This window comes from Capra hircus, chromosome 5 (genome assembly GCF_001704415.2).
Source record: "Capra hircus breed San Clemente chromosome 5, ASM170441v1, whole genome shotgun sequence".
Taxonomy (NCBI): Eukaryota; Metazoa; Chordata; class Mammalia; order Artiodactyla; family Bovidae; genus Capra; species Capra hircus.
The window spans coordinates 26654056-26680138 of record NC_030812.1 but is presented as its reverse complement, the minus strand read 5'-3'; the positions used below and the strand labels follow the sequence as shown (position 1 = coordinate 26680138).

At 41.4% G+C, this 26083-nt stretch overlaps 1 protein-coding gene across 2 annotated transcripts; it reads left to right on the top strand.

The window, feature by feature from the left end:
• On the top strand, positions 1-25931 carry EIF4B (eukaryotic translation initiation factor 4B). 2 transcript variants are annotated; one of them, XM_018047710.1, is made up of 15 exons: positions 1-155; positions 7481-7618; positions 8519-8727; positions 10043-10159; positions 11402-11456; positions 12116-12250; positions 14944-15081; positions 15162-15335; positions 19530-19758; positions 20756-20853; positions 21668-21881; positions 22409-22464; positions 23030-23135; positions 23392-23464; positions 23833-25931. In XM_018047710.1, the coding sequence occupies exons 1-15, from the start codon at positions 143-145 to the stop codon at positions 23908-23910; spliced, it is 1833 nt and encodes a 610-aa protein (XP_017903199.1). In that variant the 5' UTR covers positions 1-142; the 3' UTR covers positions 23911-25931. The 2 variants fall into 2 exon arrangements, with proteins under 2 accessions (XP_017903199.1, XP_017903198.1); XM_018047709.1 differs by having other exon boundaries at positions 20756-20868.

The window sequence follows — 26083 nt, the reverse complement described above, 5'->3', positions numbered from 1 at the left end:
CTAGAGGAGCGCCGCCCCGCCTCCTGTGTCCCTCCTTAATTCCCCGACCCCTCCCAGTTTCGCGTCTCCTAGCCCGACGCGCTCGCTCTAATCACGTGACTGCCTCATCCGGGTCCTTTGCGTTCTCTCTCCCTCTCCCAACATGGCGGCCTCAGGTGAGTGAGCGGCCGAGTGCGGCCAAGGACCAGGCTCCGAAGCGACTCTCCGAGCCAGATCCACTGATTCTTCGGAGTCGGGGGGTGGGCGGCACCTCTTCCCTTCGGATTTTAGGGCTGCGGCAGGCTGGCGGCTGGGCCATGTTAGGTTATTGCCTCGGGATGTTTGGGGGGAGGGGAAGGTGTCCTTCCCCTCCCCCCTCACACCCTTTTCACCCCATCTGCGCGAGGTTGGACTGGGGAGTAATGGTAGACTCTGGCTTGAGTTGGAGTGAGGAGGAGGCGCAGAAAGATCAGCGGGAGATGTAGGCCTTCTCATAGACGTGAAGCACTGTGCCCGCGTGAAAGCGTGGAGGAAGGAAGGAGGCGGTTGGCGCGCGGACGGGTGCACTCTGAACTAGGTCTCCAAGGCGCGAGGCCGTTGCGGACGGGAGTGGGGGCAGGGAATAAAGGGGGGGCAGTTAGAACCCGAGCGCGAGTCGCCGGAGGGGCGGAGGAAGGTGGCGGTGCGCGTGCGCGGTCGGAGAGCCTAGGGTACTGGAGACTGGCGCGCCTGAAAAGCACGCGCGAGAGTCCAGATGGGAAGGTTTTACGGGCCTCTGTTGCTTTCTCTTTAGGTCCTTCCACTTTTTGCTCTTCGCCTTCTAGAGTGTGATCCGGCCCCTATGTTCTTCCAAGGGTAAATGTATTAGGTTTGGAGGTTGGCGCTACTAGAGTTAAGACGGGGGTAGGGAATCCGGTGTGATGCGCCCACGTGTTGGAGGAGAGGAAACAGGGTGGAGACCTAGCTTTCTTCTGGACTTTTTCTTACTCAGTCAACACAGTTTTACTTGAGTGTGAACTGTATATTTGTCAGGCATGCTTCTGGATATTGGAGATCCAGTGGTGACCAAGATCAGAGCCCTTGACAGCTTCCGTTTTGGTTGAGTTTTGATAGCCGCAGCAGTAGGGTAGGGCCTGTTTTTTTTTAGGGTAACTGCACAACTGCTAGGAGTTCCTTTTAGAAGAATACTAGTGGCTGGAGTTGACTTATTGTTTAGAATTTGAGAGGAAATATCACTTTCATGTAAGTCTGCCTGCACTTCTGATGGACCTGGTAGAGAGTTGTGCCAACATTTTGTTAACAGTGATTTTAGAATGGGGGATATGATCTCTTTTCCCTGGCATGAGCCTACATTGTACAAAACATTTATTGAACGACTTATCTCTGAACACTGATTTCTCACCAAGAATTTCTCTTCTCTCTTACATAGAGATGTATGCCTTTGGAAAATATTGAGGAAATTGACGTGCAGTTGAGCATAATATCTTTCACTAGTGTAGCACTTGACAATTGACCTGGCACTTTTCTGCGGTGGTCTAATTTGATGTTCTGTGAGATAATGCAGATGTTGGTTATCTCCTGTGTGAGGAATATGAAAATTACTCGTTCAAGGTCACTATCTGCAGATGGCAGAGTAAGGTTGCAATCTTTGAAACTTCTCGTTCTTCTCCCATTATCAACTTGGGACTAACAAGGTTGGTTTATCATCATAAGTTTGGGATGCTGCCCAGGAGCTTCATCTGAAGTACTTTGGCCTGAATTTGCCGTCTTGATGTCTTAGTGTCATAATTAGTGAAAAGCCTGTTTTCCTTTTCTGTATAACTTGTGTGGAATTTTTTTATAGGTGAAAGACGCCGATAGCATTGTGTAAATAAAGTCCAGACTAGTAAAACAGATGTGCTTAGTGAGGTCTCTTCTTCCACTCTACCCAATTGGAAGCCCTCATCTCCTTTAATACAGTTACATGAATCTTTTAGCTTGTGTAATACATATAAGGGACACTTATGCTGGTATCCGGGTACAATACATCTGACAGCCCTTGAGAAATTATCAAATTTCTTTCCCCACTTTGGATCTTTTCCCATCGTATTGATTTGGTGTATAATGGGTATACACCCATTATATTAATACAGGCCCACTGTGTTAATGGGTCTATAAAATTAATCTATTTTCAATATACTTCTTGATGGCCCCTGAAAAAACATCTTATATTTTCTTTGTGAAGAAACATGATAAAACTTAACAGGCCTTTTACTTTTTTTTTTAATTAGAGGAAAATTGCTTTACAATGTTGTGTTGGTTTCTGCTGTACACAGGTGAAACAGCTATAACTGTACATATATCCACTCCCTTTTACTTTTAAATGAAACCAAAAATTCTTTGCAATAATATAGTATCCAGTGTGACTAATTACTGAACTTCAAGAACTGGAGGTGTCCCAAAGCTAACTATTGCATCTGTGTCCTTCCTTACCTATAGGGGATCAAATGTATTTGACATGGGTTAGCAGTTTGTGAGACTAGATTGCCTTGGGATTGTTAACAGTGTACCTGTGTGCGCACAAGGCCTTTCATTTGCATAACACTTCAGAATGCCATTATATGTGGCATCTTGTTTATTTTTTATGGTAAGATAGTGTCCAGTGGTGGTTTTCATACAGTGCTGACTCCTATAGTTAAAAACGGTTTCACTGGTTGCTATTATATGCAGTTCATGTATTACCTATCTTCATACCCCTTCCTGTACCATATGTTTGTTATTCTGGGAGTAAGATACCCAGATACCCAGAAGGTGAAAGTTAAAATGTCTTATGAAAATTTAAGTACAAATACAAAGAGAAGTATCAAGGTAAAACATTGTATTTCTAAGTAATGTCACTTTTAAAGAATGTATAAGTCACATACCATGTATGTATCACTTGAGATAGAATAACCTACTACATTGCATTCATTGCAAAACATCCTAGAATTTGTTTTCCTGATCATGGGGAAAGGGATTACCTTTGGAGTTTTGGGTGTTCTTGTTTTAACTGGTTGGTTGTAGTTAAATATATGTGTGTACATTTATAAGTTCACTCAACCAAAGTCAGTTTCTTAGATTTGTATCGGATATTGCTGTGGTCCATATGTGATCAAAATTGAGTATGTGTGGAGAGGTAAGGAAAAAATATTGTGGCATTTTCCTCAGATTGCGTCAAGATGAAGTTGGACAAAGAGATCTCATAACAATTAAACACAGGGGTCAAGGCTCAGTGGTTTAAAAAAAAAAAAATCAACCTGCCAGTGCTGGAGATGCAGGTTCAATCCCTGGTTCAGGAAGATCCCCTGGAGAGGGAAATGACAACCCTAGTAATGACACTCTAGTATGCTTGCCTGGAAAATCCCGTGGAGAGAGGAACCTGGCAGGCTACAGCCCATGACTTCGCAAAGAGTTGGATATGACTTAGCACGAGCAAGATGCTGAAGCTTGTTGATCCTGACTCGGTCTTTATTCTCTGGTCTGCAAAACGGTAGCATGGTAAAGGTCAAGAACTCTTAATGTTATGATACTGTGCCACACTGTATGAAACATCTTTTCATGCTGTGCTCTAAACAGCAGTACATAAGTCTAATTCTAGGCAGTCTGGTCTTTGGGCGGGTTGCATTTTTTTATTACCATTGTTATTGGCTGCATTGTGTCTTCGTTACCCTGAGAGGGCTTTCTCTAGTTGCAGAGCACAGGCTCTAGGTGTATGGGCTTAAGTAGTTGCAGCTCACTGGCTCTGGAGCGCAGGCTCAGTAGTTGTGACACACAGGCTCAGTTGCTCGGTGGCAGTGTGGGATCTTCCTGACCAGGGGTTGAACCCATGTCTCCTGCATTGGCAGGCAGATACTTATCCAATGTACCACCAAGGAAGTCCAAGAAACTTATTTTTTTTTAACAATGCCTCATTTAATTATTAAGAACTATGTGAATTCTCCTTCCTGAATAAGAGATACTAGTTTGAGAAAGAGGGAGAAGTAGGGCTACGTTGTACAACAAATAAGCGTTTATTGCTTAAAGTACTTTAAGGTGTCTACTGTTTTATTTAAAGAACTAACAGCTTGTCCATAGATTTTATCACTCCAGTATATGTCAGTTGGAGCTTTTTATTACGAATACAATGGAATTAGGACAGGAAAACATTCCAAGAAAACTAAAGCATTTTTACTTTTGATTAGCCTGATAATCCTGAAGATTTGGTTTATTGTAGTCACTTTTCTGCTAATGTGCTTTGTATAGGGCTAACATTTCCTTTTGTTTGTCTACTTATTTATTGATGTGAAAATACCACTTAGAATGCTGGTTCTCAACCATGGGCAGTTTTGTCTCACCCACCCAGGACACTAAGTCTAGGCTTGGAGATTGCTGTTAAGTATACAGTACATGGTGGAGAAGGCAGTGGCATCCCACTCCAGTACTCTTGCCTGGAAAATCCCATGGATGGAGGAGCCTGGTAGGCTGCAGTCCATGAAGTCGCTAAGAGTCGTACACGACTCAGTGACTTTCACTTTTCACTTTCATGCATTGGAGAGGGAAATGGCAACCCACTCCAGTGTTCTTGCCTGGAGAATCCCAGGGACGGGGGAGCCTGGTGGGCTGCCGTCTGTGGAGTCGGGCAGAGCCGGACACGACTGAAGTGACTTAGCAGCAGCAGCATGTAATACGTGGTACATTGTCTCCCCGCCTTCCCCCACAAAGGATTACCCAACTTAAAATGTCAGCCAACAGTGCAGAAATTGAGAAAGAGTTAAGCTGATCAGTTGTAGTATTTATTTTTATACCTGTCATAACAAAGCTTAACTAGATGAGTATATAAAGAGCTTCACAAGTATCTAGTATTTAGTCAGTAAATTACAATTGTAATGAGACAAGCAGGCAGTTAGAGGGTTTAATAAAATTTCTTCTTGTCCAAGTGGATTTGGTCTTAAGTAATTGGGATGTGTTTTATTACGTGGTTGGACTTTCACCAATTCATGAAAAATTTAAAGACATTTAAGAGTTGGATCAGCTCAGTCATTGTGTCAAGGGTTTGATATTGCTGGAGCATTAAAGGATGCTTTGCTTAGTAAAGAAGAGAACATCAGTGAAGTCCTAAACATGGAATGGACATAGATATTGTTGGAGCAAAAGGTGCATGAAGGATTTAGATAACATTGTTTCTCAATTGTTAGAATAAAAGAGTGGAGAGAGCATTTAGGTTTGTTAATTTTACTTTTTTAAAGGCTTGTTCTGTTAAATCTGCTGCTTATATTATGATTGAGCCAGTGCTGCTGCTAGTTTTAAAGAAGTTGGAGGTCTTGAGGAAGAGTTTTAGTTTGTATATGAATGCTATCCATCATCCAACAGTGATTTCTCAGCCGGAAGTTTTTGGAGGGGCCAGTCACAGAATCAGAGGGGAAAGGGATATGTATCGTTTGAAAAGATATTCTAAAACAGTGTTTTAATTTTCTTTTTTGGACACACTATTTTGAAATTTCAAATGACGTTAAAGGAGAATGTGAGATTAGTTTGTCAAGAGGTAAAAACTGAGAAAACCTGATTTAGGAAATTGATTTACGCCAAAATCAAACAAAGGGCAGATTGGTTTTCCAGCTTGTGCTGTTTTGGCATTAGATTTGTACTCAGATGGTAAAGCATCTGCCTGCAATGCGGGAGACCCGGGTTCAATCCCTGGGTTGGGAAGATCCCATGGAGAAGGAGATGGCAACCCACTCCAGTACTCCTGCCAGGAAAATTCCACGGATTGAGGAGCCTGGTAGGCTACAGTCCATGGGGACACGGCTGAGTGACTTCACTTTCACTTTCACTTGTATGTAAAACAAAGGGGGAAAAGCGATACCTCAATCAAACTATTATTCTCGCGTTGGGCTTTACCTTATTGTATGGGCTGACCACCAGTTCTATTTTTATTTTCTCAATGACCAGACAGATCATGAAGCCCCATGAAGGTAAAGCTCTCTAGCTAGCATCATACTAGTCCCACTCATTTTTTAATTAAACAACTAAAATAAGCCTATACATTATCATTCTACCACAAAGGTATGTTTTATGTATTCAAATTAAAATTTCCCCCGGCCTTTGCGTATGAACTAGGAGCAGTATCGGTATTATCAAACTTTGCATAGCTACTTTCTTCCAAAGCATAGGATAGATCCACAATATAATCTGGTGATCATAAATGAGTTTTGGAACAGGGTTGCTATTAAGTTACTTGAGAGAAGCATGAAAACTTCACATTCAAGACCATATTTTCCCTGTGTAATTGTAGCCAAGTTTGTCTGTTTTGCACATCGAGACCATAATTCTTGAGGTTCATTTTGTGTCCAGAAGGTTCATAACATTCATAGCAAACAGGTCTTTAGTTCTTGAAAATTGTATTTTAAAGGACAGGTAAGTACCAGGTGAGAGAATAGCCTTCGTTCAGTTAAGTAAATGGTGCATCAAGTTACAGACTCTTCATCATTTTGGATTGAAAATTGAAAGTTTGTTGAAAATTAGAACATGGAGAAGGAACTCATCATTATAAAAGGCATGAAACTGATCTTTGTTACAACAGAGCTGCTTGTTACGGTTTTGGGGGTTTGTTTGTTTCCCTTAGCCGCGTCACAGCTGCTCTGAAGGGCCAATTCTAGAACTTCAGTTAGTCCTTTCAGTTCTTCTGCATTAGCTGCTGACTGGTGCCATCTCAGAAGAAGTTCTAAGGACTGGAGAGTTAAAGAGCCATGGTCAGGATTCCTAAAGACTTCATAACCAGGGAAAACATTTAAATTGCTGGTTCTCAGGGCTTTCTTACGTTTTTCCTTTAGTATAACATCTCGTTTTCATATGTGGTGTTAAGGTAGGGAAGGAGTGTCAGAATATTAAGAGTAAGGATTTTGTTTTGTTTCTTTGTGTCCCGGGAGCAATGAATGTAGTAACCTTTCTTAAACACAAATAGTTAAAAATCTCAAATGATACACAAGAGAATGTAGTAGGAAATAAAAGCTTGCCCCTACCTCATTGGCAATGGTACCCCACTCCAGTACTCTTGCCTGGAAAATCCCATGGATGGAGGAGCCTGGTAGGCTGCAGTCCATGAGGTCGCTAAGAATCGGACACGACTGAGTGACTTCACTTTCACTTCTCACTTTCATGCATTGGAGAAGGAAATGGCAACCCACTCCAGTGTTCTTGCCTGGAGAATCTCAGGGACGGGGGAGTCTGGTGGGCTGCCGTCTATGGGGTCACACAGAGTTGGACACGACTGAAGTGACTTAGCAGCATTTTATTTTTCAGTTCTCATTGGGCTTTCTGTCCCAGTACATTGTGCTTTCTCCTTTATGTCTGGATGAAATTCTTTCATATAAATGTACCACAATCTAAACCTTTGGTGGGACTTTTTTGTTACTTTCTTATAAGTACATTTAACAATAGTGCCGTGTACAATTCTGTAAAGGCCCAAGTATTGATGAGTAATCTTTCTCTTGTCTTTTTGAAACAGCGAAAAAGAAGAATAAGAAGGGGAAGACTATCTCCCTAACAGACTTTCTGGCTGAGGATGGAGGGACTGGTGGAGGCAGCACCTATGTCCCCAAACCAGTCAGCTGGGCTGATGAAACAGACGATCTGGAAGGGGATGGTGCGTTTCCTTCTGTTTTCCATCATGCCTGGAGTTTCTGGACAAAATCTATCCCATAATAATGCTTCACACTTGCAGTTTGGAAGACGCTTACTAATTTTGTAGAACCTGAAATCTTATGTTTATGTATTTGTACATAACAAAATAGGTTAAGGCTGTGAGTTTGAAGTAGGGACTGAAGTGGTGATTCAAGAGGGCTTAATGCCAAGTATGACTATTACAGTAATAGAGTTTTGTCAGGGTACTGTCCTTTTAAGCCTTGTTTTCATTTGGAAAGTAAGGACTAGATGATTTCATTTTAGGTCTAAAATTCTGTAATGTCCTCATAAAATAAGATAGCAGTATAATCTGTAAGCTGTTTATACTTAACAGTCAAGGAATAATTTGTTCTAGGAGCTATTAGTATGAAGGCATGGTGTTCCCGGGTAAACAAAAATGGTCTGAGGGAAAGGAATGGGAATAGTAATTATGGTGGGGAAATATTTGAAGAAGTTCCGTGCCTTCACAGAATAGCTGGCAACAGGCAGGAGCTATAAAGTCATTGGGCCTGACACATCTGATCACCCATCATTTTTTTTTGTATTAAGAAATTTCATCTGGATGGTACCTTCTGTAAGTGTTGATACCTGAAGTACAAACTCATGGGCAGTACCGTAGGGACAGTATCTCCTAGCTCCACTAGGATCACCATCCTGCTGGGCTACCACCTGTGAGACCTTGGTAGGCAAGTTACAAAACCTTCCCAAAATCTTGGTTTCCTTTTCTGTAAAACACAAGATTCCTACAAAGGTAAGATGGAATAAAATGGTCTAGCACTTGGCACGTGTGTAGGTCCTCTCATTCTGCAGTGGCACCAAGGGAAGTTGCCTCAGCTGTTCAATGTCTACTTTTCTACCCTAGTTTCAACCACTTGGCATAGTAATGATGATGATGTGTATCGGGCACCTCCAATTGACCGTTCCATCCTGCCCACTGCTCCACGGGCTGCTCGGGAACCCAATATCGACCGGAGCCGTCTTCCCAAATCTCCACCCTACACTGCTTTCCTAGGGAACCTGCCCTATGATGTGACAGAAGACTCCATTAAGGAATTCTTTAGAGGATTAAATGTAAGTGTAAAGGATTTAGGTAATTAACTACATAGGGAGGGTAGCATAGTGATTGTCTCTTGAATTCCTGTGTTGAGAAAAGTTCTGAGGTTATATATGGACTTAGAAAAGAAAATCATATAATTAAGTGGCATTTAGGCCCTCTGGCTGAGAATGTTCTCATCCAGCAGCAGTCGGACAGTCTTATCAACAAATTTAATACCTTACTGAGACAGGGAGAGTCTGTCAAGAACATATACCATTCTCATTAAGAAATCTAAAGGTAATGTACCCAGTTGAATGTTGAAAAGTGGGAAGAAAGTTTCTCTAAACTCAGCTATTTTGTTAATTACATTCAGGCTTATAGCAAAACTACATTTAAATATTTTATATGAATACATTTAACTGAACAGATATGTAGTTTATGTTAACAGAATCTGTTCACATATAATGGGATTCACAGGCTTGCTTAAAAAGCGTAAGGCAAGATGTTTAAAAACACTGATCGGAAAGTTTCCAGAAAGACAAAGTATGAGGTGTGTAAAAAGTCCTTTTTCCAAACTTTGATGAGAGGACATCGTTATTCCCCTTTATTTTATTCCTTTTCCTGCTCTACTCATGAGTGGAGTTAAAATAGAATTTGAAAGCAACTAACAAAATCCATATCTCAGAAGGCCAGAATAAAGTATCAAGTCAGTGATGCAAAAGATAACTTGAATATATGCACAATGTTAGAGAAGTGAAGAAATACATAATAAGGATTAGAAAACAGACACAGAAGGTGACAAGAAAGTAGTTAGAAGTATGGTTCAGTGCTTTATCATCTCAGAATTTGGCAGCGGGTAAGGATGGTGAGAGTTTACAATCCAGTGTTTGATTCAGCCAAGCTATAAATAGGTAAAAACAGTAAATAATGTTTCTCAGATAAGTCAGCTTGTCATAAAATATACTGCCCAGAAAGCCTTTTGGCAAAAACTGAGTCTAATATCTGAGAGAGAAAAATTGAAAATCAATTAATTGTGGGATAGGCGATTCCTCTTAATTGAGAAACAACTAAAAAATAGAAATACAAAATGAGGCAGAAGTCAGGGGTGCAAGAAATATACTGAACTTGTCCAAGTTTTCTAAGGGTTAAATTCATACTATTCAAGTTGAAAAGATTTTAACAAGGTATATAGTGAAGTCTCTCTTGTATCCCTCTGTACCAGTTTTCCTCCTGGAGACATCTAGGTTCTTGTGTATTCTTCAGATAAATCTATTGCATACACAGTGTCAAAAAAGAAGGCAAGTGAACAAGAACATTGAATTTGGGAACTATTTCTTATTTCTTCTTTAGATCAGTGCAGTGCGTTTACCGCGTGAGCCCAGCAATCCTGAGAGGTTAAAAGGTTTTGGTTATGCTGAGTTTGAGGACCTGGATTCCTTGCTCAGTGCCTTGAGCCTCAACGAAGAGGTAAATAAAAAGGGTGGGGTTGAGGGCTGGGAGCTAACAACTCTTTATGTTTAGCAAACTGATTATTTTTTAGTCTGGGTCTGTAGCTATTTCAAAGATTCCCACAATATCTACAGAAAAAAGCCTGGATTATTTATCAGTATTGCACTTTCAACATCTAGCAAGTCGCACTTCCCTTCAGCAAGTTCAGCAGGGCCTAGTAATAATTTTGAGAGGGCTCAGAAACATTTCTAAAATGTCATTTGTAGCAGTAATGCTTGCTCCTGGGAATGACAGTGAACATCCAGTCCTGCGTTCCTACTATTGCCTGTAAATGTTTTCCTGTCTAGACACACCAGAGGTTCAGCAGGGGGAAGAAATGCAGCTCTCAACACATGAAGGGGAATGGAGATTAAATGTAATCAGTTATTTAAGGCCATGTATGGATTGTTAGGCTTGCCCAAGCAGGAATATTAAAACAGTTAGTTGCTTATTAGTAATAAGTTTATAATCCAGGAACTGCTTTTTTACCTCTAGTGACTTTAGAAATCAAACTGATTATATCTGAAAAGGAAAAGAAAGGCTCTTTTTTAAATTCCAGAAACCTCTCATTGTTGAGAAGACAGTTTCCAATGACATTTGTGGCATAATTCTGTTGTCCAAATCTGACATTGGACATGATTGAAAGCAGCTCCTCCTAAAATATTTTTCCTGTTTCAGGCTTGAGTACCACCATGATAATCTGAAGCAAATGTCAAACAGGAATAAAATTTGTGTGTTTAGTTAAATATTAATATATGAAAAACAAAAGTTGGAAGTTTTTTCTTTTCATGTCATTTTTAGGTTTCATAGCATTCCTAATTTTTAATTCCTCGGTCTGGATAAGAAAAGGATACCATATAACTGTTATTGTCTGAAGTTTGCTGAATTGACTATAATGTAAACGGATTACACTTAATAAATTGCCTGTGATAGTTAAAAAGTTGAATCTATTCTGTGAGATTTGACTTTATAAAAATAGTAAGATAATTGAACTGACATTTATTTAAGCCCGACTTAAATGTTAATTCTACAAGGTTATTTTATATTCAAGTCTTTATAGAGGATTCTTTAGCCAACAGATTGTAGTGTTGGCTAGATTACAGTGTTTTTCCTTTATCTTCCTTCCCCCAGTGCTTCTGCTATGCCCAGACGTTCAAGGTCACTCATGGGATTTGTGCATAATGGGGCAAAAGGTTGGTTAATATGGTCCTATGCTCTCAGTCTCTAGGTAACAGGAGAATTCGAGTGGACGTTGCTGATCAAGCACAGGATAAAGGTGAGAAAGCTGACTGAATGTGTTCGAGTGTTCTGTTTCATCTGGTCCTAGGATGACAAACCAGAGGTGCTCTTCCCCAGAAATTTTTAGTGGAGGCCTACCTTAATCTCAGTCAGTAATTGTTGCCTGAGGGTGGTTTTGCTTCGCAGGGGACATTTGTATTGGGAGTATTTGGGAGTATTGGGAGGCATTTGGGTTGTCACAAGTGTGAGGAGGGCTGACATCTAAAAGAATCCAGGGGCTGTGCTATAGTGTGTATGATGGCCCCCCACAACAAAGAATTGTCCAACAAAATGTTGGTTGTGTTGAGACTGAGAAACCCTGATTGACTTAGATGAACGTTAAATATATGCTAAATAAATTACATACCTAGCACTCTGGACACCAAAGGAGCCCGATTCACGTATGTTTTAGAGGCTCCTGGCCTATATAGAAAATGAGACAGGTAAGCATTAAACCAGTAGGAATAAATGTGAAGAAGGGAGTCACTTGGTTGAGCTGAAGAGTGCACTTACAGGGTTGGGATGGCTTCATGACAATGCTGTGGTATAAGCAGGTTCCACATGTGAGGCAGCAGGGGTTGTCTACGCATGTGAGAAATATTTGGCAACAGTTTTTGTGAGCTAACCTGTGGTTTTTTTTATTTGATGTATCTGTAGACAGGGATGATCGTTCTTTTGGCCGAGATAGAAATCGTGATTCTGACAAAACAGATACAGACTGGAGGGCCCGTCCTGCTGCAGACAGCTTTGATGACTACCCGCCTCGAAGGGGTGATGATAGCTTTGGAGACAGTAAGTTCATTTTCATCCAGTTGGTTTCTTCTGTGTTCTGGGGGTGTTTTGTGATTAGACAATAAAAGAAAATTCATTACCTTCAAATAATCCTAAATGTCTACCCATACACTAGGTACTTTTGTGAGCTCAGGATATAGCAGTGAACAAAACATGAAATACTGCTCTCTGGACATTATTTTAACAGGGGAGAGAAATAGTATGCAAATAAAATGTGTTATTTAGAGGTGACTAAGTAGTGGTTTGTTGATATAATTGAATACTTGATAACGTACATGTGATGACAGGGATAAAATTCAACACCTGTTTGGTGTGGCCAAGCTTCATGGCTTATGGGATCCTAATCCTCCTGACTAGAAATTGAACCCAGGGTCCTGGCAGTGAAAGTGCTGAGTCCTCACCACTAGACCGCCAGGAAATTTCCAAACCCTGTTATGGTGAGGAAGAAAAGCAAAAATGTGGAGGAATTTTAGAGCAGTATCATGTAGTGTAAACATGTAAGTTTGTAAAGATATGTGCATGGTAATGTAGCCACCTTCATGATTATGGATAGAGGATGGAGGGAATTCTTTCACTACGTTTGTAACATGCTACTTTTAAATTTTAAAACTGAAATAAACATGGCAAAATATTGCCAAAATATCCACTCAACCTAAGTAATAGATTCAAAGTCAGTTATCATTTCTATAGTTTCTTGTATGTTTGGAATATTTTTTAAGTTAAACAATGGAAAGAGCAACTTAAATCCACAAACATTTTGATTCTTGTGAGACACTAGTGAACCCTGTGCCAAGTACAGTTGAGGAAGCAGAGATACAGTCCTATTTTAAGAGCGTCCTTGACATAGTTAAGATGTAGAAGGACGAAGTCACGTTTGTATCTGATTTTTAGATGAAGTCTTTATGACTCAACAGAGCCTTGGGACAACTACTTAGGTACTTTTTACTTCAGTATCTATGCAAGAGGTTTTATTATAACGAGGAGAAATGGCTCTTGAAAGGAAAAGCAGACAGTCAACCCAAGGGGTCCCAGGAACATGACAGTTTTGTCACCTCAGATATTAAATTTAGAGCAAGCAAGATGGATAATAACAAAGACTAGGCCAGGGCCCCAAAGTTAGCCCTGCCAACATGGTAGAGGTAGGCCCCACACTGTGCCACAAAGGGTAGAGACCCCTGTCCCAAGCCAGTAGCCCATAAAAGACACCTTGGGAGTAGGGCAAAGTAGTATGCTAAATGTTTTGTATATTTCCAGAATATGCTATCTTATAATAGCATAACTCCTGTGCTGCTTTTCTTCACTGTGGATCCCTGCTCTCTTAGTGCAAGTTTATAATTTATAAAGTTTGTTTATTTAATTTTTTATTTTGCCCATGCCACGAGATATTTGGGATCTTAGTTCCCCATCCAGGGATTGAACATGTGCCCCCCTGCGTTGGAAGCACAGTCTTAGCCACTGGACCGCCAGGGAAGCCCCTTAATTTATAAAATCTAAACTACCTGTGGATGAATGTTCATGTAGACAAAATGATGATCTTTGCAAAATGAAACCATTGTTTAAAATGAAGCTGTCACAAAAATAATATCTTTCTTTGACCTACTTGTGTAAACTCAAAACATCTTTTAAGTTGGCTGTTTCATTTTTTAATTAATTGGTTCATATTGAGACATTGAGGTGTTTGAATTAACCAGTTGTCATATGTTGCATGTATTTTTCTCATTTTGATTTGTGGTATATGTAATTTTTTTTCCATGCCAAATTTTTGTTTTCCCCACTGCCACACCACACCCTGTTTTCCCTAACCAGGGATCGAACCCATGCCTCTTGCTATGAAAGCTTGGGGTCCTAACCACTGGACCACCTGGGAGTTCCCTCCATGCTAAACTTTTAAGTAGTCTTTGATTCTTTGATATCAAGTGTGAAAGATTCCAGCTATATTTTCTTCTAGTGTTTTGTGCTTATATTATTTAATGTTTAAATCATTAATCCTGGAAGTTTATTACAGACTACATAGCAGTCCATATCCCCCCCACCCCACCACGTATCTGTGGGGATACATTTCAAGACACCACCACCCCCACATGGATGCCTGAAGCCTTGGATATTACTGAACCCTATGTGTTACACTGTGTTGTCCCTATACATAAATAGCTATAATGAAGCTTAATTTGTAAATTAAGTATACTGGAGATTAACAATAATGATTACTAATAAAATAGAACAATTGTAACAGTATACTGTAATAAAAGTTAAATGAATGTGTTGTCTCTCTCAGAGTATATCTTACTGTACTATATTGTGTGGGTACGCCGGACCAAAGGGATGATTTGTATCCTGGACAGGTTGGAGGGAGAGAGCATAGGATTTCATCCATGCTGTTCAGAACAGCACAAACTGTTGTTACATTTTAAAACTTAAGAATTGTGTATTTCTGGAATTTTCCAGTAAAAATTTTTGGCTGTAGTTGACCACAGGTAACTGAAACTTCAAAAAGCTAAACCACAAATAAGGAAAATAACTACTGAGAAAACTTAATTCAATACAAATTATTCTGCCTTGGATATAGTATTTTTGTTATTAAAAACAGACACCTCAGTGAATATGAACTCGAAACCAAACTGACCTATTGGGCTGTTTTTATTAGTATCGTCAAAGAAAAAGGAATGACATTACCTGTCTCTCTTCTCCTCTAGAGTATCGAGATCGTTACGATTCAGACCGATATCGTGACGGGTATCGGGACAGTTACCGTGATGGCCCACGCCGGGACATGGATCGATACGGGGGCCGAGATCGCTATGATGACCGAGGTGGCAGAGACTATGACAGAGGTCATTATAAAACACAAATTATTTTAAGAGCTTCCTTCTTCCCTCCAGTGTGATGATTACAATTTGGGATCTGTTCACAGGCTACGATTCCAGGATAGGCAGTGGCAGAAGAGCGTTCGGTAGCGGGTACCGTAGGGATGACGACTACAGAGGAGGCGGGGACCGCTATGAAGACAGATACGACAGACGAGATGACCGGTCCTGGAGTTCCAGAGATGATTACTCGCGGGATGATTATAGGCGGGATGACAGAGGTAATCATCTTGTCTGCTTGCTTGATGGAGTGTTACAACTAGAGTAGTAACTGGTTGAAAATTTCCAGTTATGGGCACAAATAGAATCTGCACATAGTTAAAGAGAAAAATGCATCAGAACAGGATAGAAAGAGCATTAGATTAAAATGAACATGATGAACATAAAGCCTAGTTTCAATCTGTCTTAGGATATAGATTAAAATTTAATTGAACAGACAAAAAAGGAAAAAACTATTTGCCAGACTCTTACAGTAAGGTCTCACTTAAAATAGGCTGTTTTAGCCCCACTTTTCAAGTGAAGAAATGAAACTCAGTCACGGTCTCATAGCCAGTAATTGGTAGGCGGTATGGGTCAACACCCAAATCAGATTGATTATATTCTTTCCAGCCAAAGGAGAAGCTCTATACAGTCAGCAAAAACAAGACCAGGAGCTGACTGTGGCTCAGATCATGAACTCCTTATTGGCAAATTCAGACTTACAATTGAAGAAAGTAGGGAAAACCACTAGACCATTCAGATATAACCTAAATCAAATCCCTTATGATTATACAGTAGAAGTGAGAAATAGATTTAAGGGACTAGACATGATAGACAGAGTGCCTGATGAACTATGGACAGAGGTTCGTGACATTGTACAGGAGACAGTGATCAAGACCATCGCCATGGAAAAGAAATGCAAAAAAGCAAAATGGCTGTCTGGGGAGGCCTTACAAATAGCTGTGAAGGAGAAAAGGAAAGATATAAGCATCTGAAAGCAGAGTTCCAAAGGATATCAAGAATAGATAAGAAAGCCTTCCTCAGTGATCAATTCAAAGAAATAGAGGGAAACAACAGAATGCGAAAGACTAGAGATCGCTTCAAGAAAATTAGAGATACCAAGGGAACATTTCATGCAAAGATGGGCTCGATAAAGGACAGAAATGGTATGGACCTGACAGAAGCAGAAGATATTAAGAAGAGGTGGCAAGCATACACAGAAGAACTGTACAAAAAAGATCTTCATGACCCAGATAATCATGATGGTGTGATCACTCACCTAGAGCCAGACATCCTGGAATGTGAAGTCAAGTGGGCCTTAGAAAGCATCACTATGAACAAAGCTAGTGGAGGTGATGGAATTCCAGCTGAGCTATTTTAAATCCTGGAAGATGATCCTGTGAAAGTGCTGCACTCAATATGCCAGCCAATTTGGAAAACTCAGCAGTGGTCACAGGACTGGAAAAGGTCAGTTTTCATTCCAATCCCTAAGAAAGGCAATGCCAAAGAATGTTCAAACTACCACACAATTGCACTCATCCCACACGCTAGTAAAGTAACGCTCAAATTCTCCAAGCCAGGCTTCAGCAATACGTGAACCGTGAACTTCCAGATGTTCAAGCTGGTTTTAGAAAAGGCAGAGGAACCAGAGATCAAATTGCCAACATCCACTGGATCATGGAAAAAGCAAGAGAGTTCCAGAAAAACATCTACTACTGCTTTATTGACTATGCCAAAACCTTTGACTGTGTGGATCACAATAAACTGGAAAATTCTGAAAGAGATGGGAATACCATACCACCTGACCTGCCTCTTGAGAAACCTATATGCTGGTCAGGAAGCAACAGTTAGAACTGGACATGGAACAACAGACTGGTTCCAAATAGGAAAAGGAGTACGTCAAGGCTGTATATTGTCACCCTGCTTATTTAACTTATATGCAGAGTACATCATGAGAAACGCTGGGCTGGAGGAAGCACAAGCTGGAATCAAGATTGCCAGGAGAAATATCAATAACCTCAGATATGCAGATGACACCACCCTTATGGCAGAAAGTGAAGAGGAACTTAAGCCTCTTGATGAAAATGAAAGAAGAGAGTGAAAAAGTTGGCTTAAAGCTCAGCGTTCAGAAAACTAAGATCATGGCATCTCGTCTCTTCGCTTCCTGGGAAATAGATGGGGAGATGGTGGAAACAGTGACTGACTTTATTTTTTGGGGGCTCCAAAATCACTGCAGATGATGATTGCAGCCATGAAATTAAAAGACACTTACTCCTTGGAAGAAAAGTTATGACCAACCTAGATAGCATATTGAAAAGCAGAGACATTATTTTGCCAACAAAGGTCCATCTAGTCAAGGCCATGGTTTTTCCAGTGGTCATGTATGGATGTGAGAGTTGGACTATGAAGAAAGCTGAGCGCCGAAGAATTGATGCTCTTGAACCGTGGTGTTGGAGAAGACTCTTGAGAGTCCCTTGGACTGCAAGGAGATCCAGCCAGTCCATCCTAAAGGAGATCAGTCCTGGGTGTTCATTGGAAGGACTGATGCTAAAGCTGAAACTCCAGTACTTTGGCCACCTCATGCGAAGAGTTGACTCATTGGAAAAGACTGATGCTGGGAGGGATTGAGGGCAGGAGGAGAAGGGGACGACAGAGGATGAGATGGCTGGATGGCATCACCAACTCGATAGACATGAGTTTGAGTGAACTCTGGGAGTTGGTGATGGACAGGGAGGCCTGGCCGTGCTGTGATTCATGGGGTCACAAAGAGTCGGACATGACTGAGCGACTGAACTGAACTGAATGGGTTAAAAACCAAGTGTTGCTTATTTCAATGCCATTATACCAAATGGTTGCTATTCATTCATTAATGGTAAGATGTCAGTGTACCTATTGTAAAATTAATGCCCCTAACGTTATGATCACTTACATAAAACGTGTTGTATTATAACTCTACCTCTCAAAAAATATTGTAAATGGCCACCATTTATTGTTCTGACTTCAGCGATGTCATTTTTAAAAATAATATATCTGGGAGCTTCCTAGTTGGCCTGGTGGTTGGGATTCTGGGCTTTCATTGTCCTGGCTTGGATTCAGTCCCCAACCTCAGTTGGGGAACTGAGATTCCGAATGTGACACAGCCAAAATTAAAATTTAAGTAAGGTATCTGGTCCAGAATTCTTCTCTGTAATTCTATTTAGACAGCACACCTAGAGTTAATGATTAAGTATTCAATGTGGTAGACTATACAAGTATTGTCTCCACTTTGAAAAATAGAGGCTCAGATGCAATCTTCGTCGGCTACTGACCTTTGCCTTTCATGCCTTTTCCTCCCCCAATAGTTGATTTCCACCCCACCCCCACCCCCACCCCCGACTCCTAAGATCTGCCCCCTTTCCTCCAGGGTCACTGCCACTGTCACTGTTCAGACGTCGTTGCTGTGCCCATGTTACTTACATTTCCCTCTGTTTTCACAGTGGCTTGGATTGTCTATGGAACCATATCTAATTAGGTTATTCTTCTTCTAAAACCCTTCTTTTGTCTCTTCATGGCCTAAAACATACCCCTTTGTACCTCTGACATAGACAAGGGCCTTCACTGCTCTGCCTCTTCATGTTCCTGGCGTTGATATGGTATCTGAAATAGAAGTGTTCAGATTATTTGTTGAGTAGGTAATGCAATTATCAAAGGAGGAAGAAGGGGACACTGTGTACCACAGTGGGACGAGTGGTGGAGTTGCTTCAATAATGTGGATTTCATTTTCTGGTCCACCCTATATTAGGCGTGTGACTTCAGTGAGTTCTTGTTTCTGACTCCAGTTGTATCCTGTCCACATTGGTTGTGGCCCCTTGACAGTTAAACAGATGAAAAATGTTACCGTAAAAGTTAACGGAAACCACTAATGTAAAACCTATAGCTTTTGTATGTTTGAAATGTTTAGGATAAACACTGATTTTTGAGAAATACAATCTCCTTGAAATATTCTGAAATTCTGACAACTTGGATCCAGGAAGAAATTAGACCCCTTTAGAAAAGTTGACATTGTGGTATTCACTGTTGCATGCTTTGCCCTGTGAATCCCTATCAAATTTATATATTATACACAGAGATAAAGAATATAAGAGCTGGAGTCTTCCCCAGCATAGTGTTACAAGTTCTTCTTAACCTGCCTACTAAAATGATTCATCTTCCAGACCACATATTTTAACAAGATACTTTCATCCAATATTTTATCGTAATTAAAAATCCCCCCAGATAATAGTAATCATGGTAAATGATCAGTTTAATGATCTGCCTCCTTACCTTTGGATTGGCTAGGCCACTCTTTAATCTGAATACTAAATAGCATTTCATAAGAGATACATCTGGCAATCTGACTTTTAGCCATCAGCTTCTGGTGATTTCCAAAAACTGTTACTTTTTTTTTTTTAACTTAGGTCCCCCCCAAAGACCCAAACTGAACCTAAAGCCTCGGAGTACGCCTAAGGAAGATGATTCCTCCGCTAGCACCTCCCAGTCCAGTCGCGCAGCCTCTATCTTTGGAGGGGCAAAGCCTGTTGACACAGCTGCTAGAGAACGAGAAGTCGAAGAGCGGCTACAGAAGGAACAGGAGAAACTGCAGCGTCAGCTGGATGAGCCAAAACTAGAACGACGGCCTCGGGAGAGGTGAGACGATCTTCAGGGACAGATTTCCCATCCACGAAGCCCATGATTCTTAACGGGGCATTGTGTCTCTAGGACTCTTGGGAAATTTGTGTGAGTGTTACTGGTTGTCACTTACTAGCATTTAGTGCTCATGGGCCAAAGCTGCCAAGTAGCAGTGAGTGAGACAGTTTCTTTAGTCAGGGAAGAGTTGTGACCTGTCCCTCATGATTTTCAAAAGGCTTCCTGGGCCCTCACAAGCATCTGCAAATTTTGGCTGACCTTTAAGAAAAAAATTTGCCAAACCCTGCCTTAGTGTATAGAGTAAAATCCAGCCAAAGTGAGGTGAATGGATTTACCTCTTCGAGTTATTGGAGATGGAATAGAAAGAATGTTTTCACTAGTACTAAGTATAGGCTGTAAATTATTTTCCAGTTATAATAATCTAATAAAACTAGGCCTGGTTTTTTGATTGATTGGCAGAATTGTGTTGTCAATAACAGAGCACAGAGTTACAGATTCTGTAGGAGAATGTTCTTAACCCTAGCCAACACTTAGTGAAGTACAGGTTTCCCCAATGTCCAGAAGTAGAGCATTCCTACAAAACTTTATAAGCCAAAATGGTGTAAATCAAACAATTATTTTAGGACACATTTTGCTAACAGATAAAAAGCTTGCTGCAAAATCAACACTGAAAGCTGTTTTCACTTTTCATCTTTTTTGTAAAAGTAGAACCCTCTTAGGATTTCTTTCCGGTAGCAGCAGCATATATGAGTCTTTTTGTAAAAGTAAAGTGGCATAAAGGTAACTTTGAAGCAAGTGATACTTATATTTGGAACCCAAGTGTGTTAAATGTCTGCCACTTTCAAATGGTTTGAGCAAGAGAGACAGGTTATACCCCCACAGATAAAGCCAATGCGATAAAACTTAAAAAGTGATAGTTCTTGAGGGGTCAGCATGGGTCCAAGGTAGCCATCACTGAACTGGACCTGATGTATTTTGTTAAATCTCTTTTATCCAGACACCCAAGCTGGCGAAGTGAAGAAACTCAGGAACGGGAACGATCAAGGACAGGAAGTGAGTCATCACAGACTGGGACCTCAGCCACATCTGGCAGAAGTAAGTCAGACCAGGGTGGGTATCTCATTATTGCCCTTTTCCATAACCTAACGGATCTATAGCCAAATAATGCATAGACTTTGGAATATGAAATTTAGTCACGGACTCTCTATTTGGGTTATCATGGATCGGTCTGACTTTAATATCTGCTCTGAAAAAACCTGGGTAATGGGCACCAGAAGAGACCTAGTTATCAGTTTAATAACCTCCCACTGAAGAGTACCGTTGGCTGTTGGCTTGTGTCCTCCTCTTGGGTTCCTGTGTCACTTCGCTGTTGTTGTTGTGCTGGGTCTTCACTGCTGCAGGTGGGCTTTCTCCAGCTGTAGAGAGCGGGGGCTGCTCTCCAGTCAGGATGCATAAACACTTCTCGTGGTGGAGCCCACGTTTAGACGATGGGCTCTGGTAGTTGCAGCACACAGGCTCCATAGTTGTGGCACACGGGCTTAGTTTCTCCACGGAATGTGAAATCTTCCAAGACCAGAAATCCAATCCGTGTCCCCTGCAATAACAGACATCCTTATCCAGTGTGCTACGAGTGAGGTCCAGACTCTTGGATCACTTTCTGTTGCGAGTGTTTCTACATGTGTATCAAATACCAACATTTTAACACTGGGAACAATAAAGTTCATAATCTTAGAAAAAACAATACTATTTTATCTGCTGGGAGCCAAAGTCAGCTCTGTATTTAAGAATAATGATGGAAAGCAGTATACTTGGATGTGGACCATTTTCCACTCTTGAGATTCTAATAGATTGAATCTAATAGATTTTTTTTTTTTTTTGATGCTTTGACCTTCCCATTTTGACCTCACAGATGCACGAAGAAGAGAGAGTGAGAAGTCTCTAGAAAATGAAACCCCCAATAAAGAGGAAGACTGTCAGTCTCCAACTTCTAAGCCTCCCAAACCTGAACAGCCTCTAAAGGTAATGCCAGCCCCTCCACCAAAGGAGAATGCTTGGGTGAAGCGAAGTTCTAACCCTCCTGCTCGATCTCAGAGCTCAGACACAGAGCAGCAGTCCCCTACAAGGTGAGTCAGCTTGGAAACATAGCAGTTGGTTGGCTATAGACTCTTCAGTGCTGTTTTCTCATGGTGGAAGGTGCCCTCTGGGGCGCTGGCCTGATGGCATCTGCTAAGCTCTGCCGTCTTGGCTTTCGTAGTGCAGATTCTGTGGTGTGCCGGCGGTTCAGTTTTCTGGAGCTTTGCCAGCTGGTTGGCACCACTTTGGTGACTCAGTCTGCACACACTATAAATTGGAACCTGCAAGTGCCACATTTTGGCAGTATGGCCTTGGGGGTCACGCACTTCCCTTAGTCTTAGGGTTCTCATTTGTAAAGTAGAGGGTTAAGATTAACATGACTGTGACGATTCTGAGGATGTGACACTTGGTCAGGTTCACATGATTGCTCTGATTGTTGTCTTTTCCCATATTTTAATGTTTAAAAGCATTAAGCATGTGTTTTTGGTTTTCTGTAAGACTTACTGCACTTGACATAGACATTTCTGTTCCTTTCCTAAGATAAGCTGATGAGTGTGATTATATGTCTTCTTTCTAGTGGTGGAGGGAAAGTAGTTCCAGCTCAACCATCTGAGGAAGGATCAGCAAGGAAAGGTGAGGCCAAGAGCGAAGTAGGTCATTTGCCAAGATAGAGACCTAAATTAAAAAAAAGATTCTGTAGAGGAATTGAAAAATACTGAACTTCATTGTATTTTGCACCTTTTTTGTTGTTAAAAGTTGATTGTCTGCCTTTTCTTGCCAGTAGAGGGCAGGAGTGGCTTGTTTGGAGAAAACATTGAGCCCTGCCCTTTCCTGGTAGTACATTTCTTTGAAAAGGGAAAGAAAAGTGGGTGGGGAGGAAACTGACATGTTTGGTCCAGATTAGCAATGTTGCCATCTGCAAGGCCAAGGTCATTACACGGCGTCATAGTCCTTATTTCCACTTTGCTTTTCATGATGGCGTTAACCGCATGGCAGAATTTTTTAGTGGATCTTATTTAGGGTGTGTGACTGATACAGAGGATGCGGAAGAAACGCCTAGGAAGGAAGTCTGGATCAGGGGTAGTTTTCATTTCCCTCAGTACCTTTGGGCACACTTCTCTTCAGCTTAAGGGAAACCTGAGAGAGTGGGAGTGTTTATTTTACTTGACTTCCATTTATTTTTGTGTCCCTCAAACAGATGAAAATAAAGTAGATGGGGTGAGTGCCCCAAAAGGCCAAAGTGGGAACTCCAGCCGTGGTCCGGGAGACGGAGGGAACAAAGACCACTGGAAGGAGGCAGACAGGTATGCATGTCCTTCTTTCTAGTCTCTGCCCTGTGCTTGATAGCTGCCACTTTGTAATTATGTTCTTCAAGCATTGCTAGTTCCCACTGTGAACCTGTTAAAGTCAGCCAATATAGTTAGTTACAGTTCTGAGAATCTAGAAATTACAAAAGGTCCAGATAGCCAATATTGTTGACTGGGTGTGCCTATTCAGTATCTGAAAACTGCTTATTGGTGTTGGGAGAGTCCTTTCCTAAAGGTATTTCTGCCTTTGCAGGAAAGATGGCAAAAAGGATCACGACTCCAGATCTGCACCTGAGCCAAAGAAAGCTGAAGAAAATCCAGCCTCGGTGAGTGTCAGACTTCCTCAACTTCCTGTAGCCCACTTTTACCATTGAAATTCTGTACATGCTGCAGACGGAGTGGTTGAAAGTGGGCGTTGCTGCTTGTTTGAAATAGTGGAAGAAGCTTAGGCTAGCTTTTCCTTCATTCTGCCTTTCACTACTCTGATCCCGTCTTCGAGATAAAAGGTGGTGTATGCCTTCCATAAGAATACACCTGCCTCCAGTCAACTCTCCCCAGCTACAGCTCCATCAGAGAAGCCCGATAAGCAAACGAGTGGGTGTGGTCTGGACATCCACCTCCCATCTGCCGCAGTATCCTGGACCTTGGTTTTTGCTGTGAGAATTCAAGGCCTTATCTATCTTGTCTGTTACAGAAGTTCAGTTCTGCAAGCAAATACGCTGCTCTTGCCATTGACGGTGAAGATGAAAATGAGGGAGATTACACCGAATAGACCTCTGCATTCTGTGCTTTCTCCTAGTCTCTCTCCACCCTGGAACATTCGAGAGCAAATCAAACCTCTATCCAGACAAGACAAAATAAAACTCACCATCTCCTGGAGACCTTTCTTAACTTTTTTTTAAAAAAACACAAAATGAAATTAAATTCTCTTGCATGCTGCTGCAGCCTTTAAAGTATTGAACTAACAGGAGAATCACCAGTGTAGCCAGAGAAAGAGGCGCACAGCTTCTAATGGGAAAGTTGTGGTGTGTGTTTATGACACGTGCAGTTGCCTGTGTGATTAGTGCCTAGGGGCCTCCGTTTAGCAGAATGCAGTGACGGTGATGCCGTGTATGGAATCTAGTTGGGCAGTAGACAGGTATAAGGAAGAGTGAGGTTCCTGCCTTTACTTCTTATCCTGTTGTGGCATACATGAATTCTCAAATATTACCTGAATAAATTCTCCATCCTCGGCAAGGTAGGTTTAGTCTCTGATGTTTTAGTCTCCAGGAGGCTGCCAGCCCCTCCTCTCATTTAGTTCTGAGTTACTGGGGCCAGCCTACGGGGAGTTCCTTCATTTGTACCCCCCAGGGGGGTAGGTGGAAGTGAGTCTACAGGCCACTGAAGAATAGGACTGTTTGGTGACCAAAATAAATGGGGAAATCGTGGTTTGAAAAGAAGCTTCGGGGTTTGGTGAATTATTTTGCACCAGTAATAGAGAAAATGGTATATGACCTCCAGTAAACACATGAATGGTTTACTTCCTGGAGCAGGAAGCACTTAGGGTTCGTGGGAATTCCCAGATCTTTTATGTGTCCTGGTTTCACCCTTTCTTAAATACTATCCCTTCTGAAAGTTCAGATAAATCCACATTCTGTTGAAATCTTGACGTTTTAAAAATTCAGACTCTTGTCATCATCTTAGGTTCCTCGTGCTAGTCTTTCCTGTTACCTTCCCACAGACGGCTTGGACTTCGGTCACACTCTTGGTCTCCTAGGCATCCGCTAGAGCCCCCGGGAGCTGTCCCGTGAGGAATCACTACTGCTTTTCTTAAGCGATTCTTGGCTCCTTCTTGTCTCGAGTCTCACTCCTTCCCTCCAGCCATTCCTGCTCCTGCTGCTTTGACCCCTTTTGCACCTCAGAAAACTTTAGAATTACCAGTCTTGAGTGGTGTGTGTGGTTAAGTTGGAAACCTTTCTTACAACCTTGATTGGTGTTGGGGGGTGTGCTTTTTCAAAAAGTTTCCATCTCTGCACTGAAATCCCACACAAATGTTTGGGTTTATAATGTGGCCTAGACCAGTGTTGGGGGGGGTTGGTTCTTTTTATTTTTTAGCATTCCTTGCGAGAATGAATGATAATGGAGAACAATTTAAAAAGGTTCTTGCTTCTCTTGCAACACAATAGCTTTACTTGCCCACTTTTATGTGCACCTTGGTACTGTCAGCTCATTAGATGGTGACCTTATGGGCAGTACTGGTACCTACAGAGAAAAGACACCTTGGTCTCTTATTTGCAAACTTTTTTCCCATCAGTCCTAGGTTAGACCCTGTCCACCCTTGCAGGGTGTTGGTTTATGAGTGCTGCAGCAGTGAGCGTAATGAATCATTTACCCAGTGGACATAAAGGACATACCAAGTGAGGTAACTTTAAATAATTGGCTTGGAGTGGCTAGTAGCTAGGAAGTGGCTTTTAGAGATACCCAAGGTTGAAAGGGTATTTTTTTAAACCATTTGCTATAGATGTTGAAAAGGTAGGGTTTGCCCTCTAAATGTCTACTCCTTCCAAATAGATGTATACAAAAAAAGCTGGTTTTTTTCCCCCCCGTTCCTCTACTCTGTCACCCTGTTAGAACAAACAGGGATTTATGACCCGCTCCTCATTACATGTAAAATTTGTACAAAAATATCTTCTATGAAAATGATTTGTAATCTGTAGACTTAATACCTGGGAGATGTCTTGAAATGTAAAATCCCATCCTTTGGGTTTTGGGGGTTTTTTGTTTTCTCCAAATAAATCTGATCTTTAAAGTTCACTTTAATGCTTAAGTTTCTTGATACGCATACCACATTCTGTCCACTGACAGTGTGCTCTCCACACACACACCTTGCTGAAGTTCTCTCAGTACTCAATACCACTTTATGCAGCTGAAGTGTGGGACTACAAGCAGAATCTGTTGACTAAGGC

What these genes read in the sequence shown, in the direction of transcription:
- EIF4B (XM_018047709.1), top strand. An exon ending in GGAAGGATCAGCAAGGAAAG is followed by an intron (nt 22,465 to 23,029) that starts GTGAGGCCAAGA and finishes TCCCTCAAACAG; the next exon opens with ATGAAAATAAAGTAGATGGG. An exon ending in CACTGGAAGGAGGCAGACAG is followed by an intron (nt 23,136 to 23,391) that starts GTATGCATGTCC and finishes CTGCCTTTGCAG; the next exon opens with GAAAGATGGCAAAAAGGATC.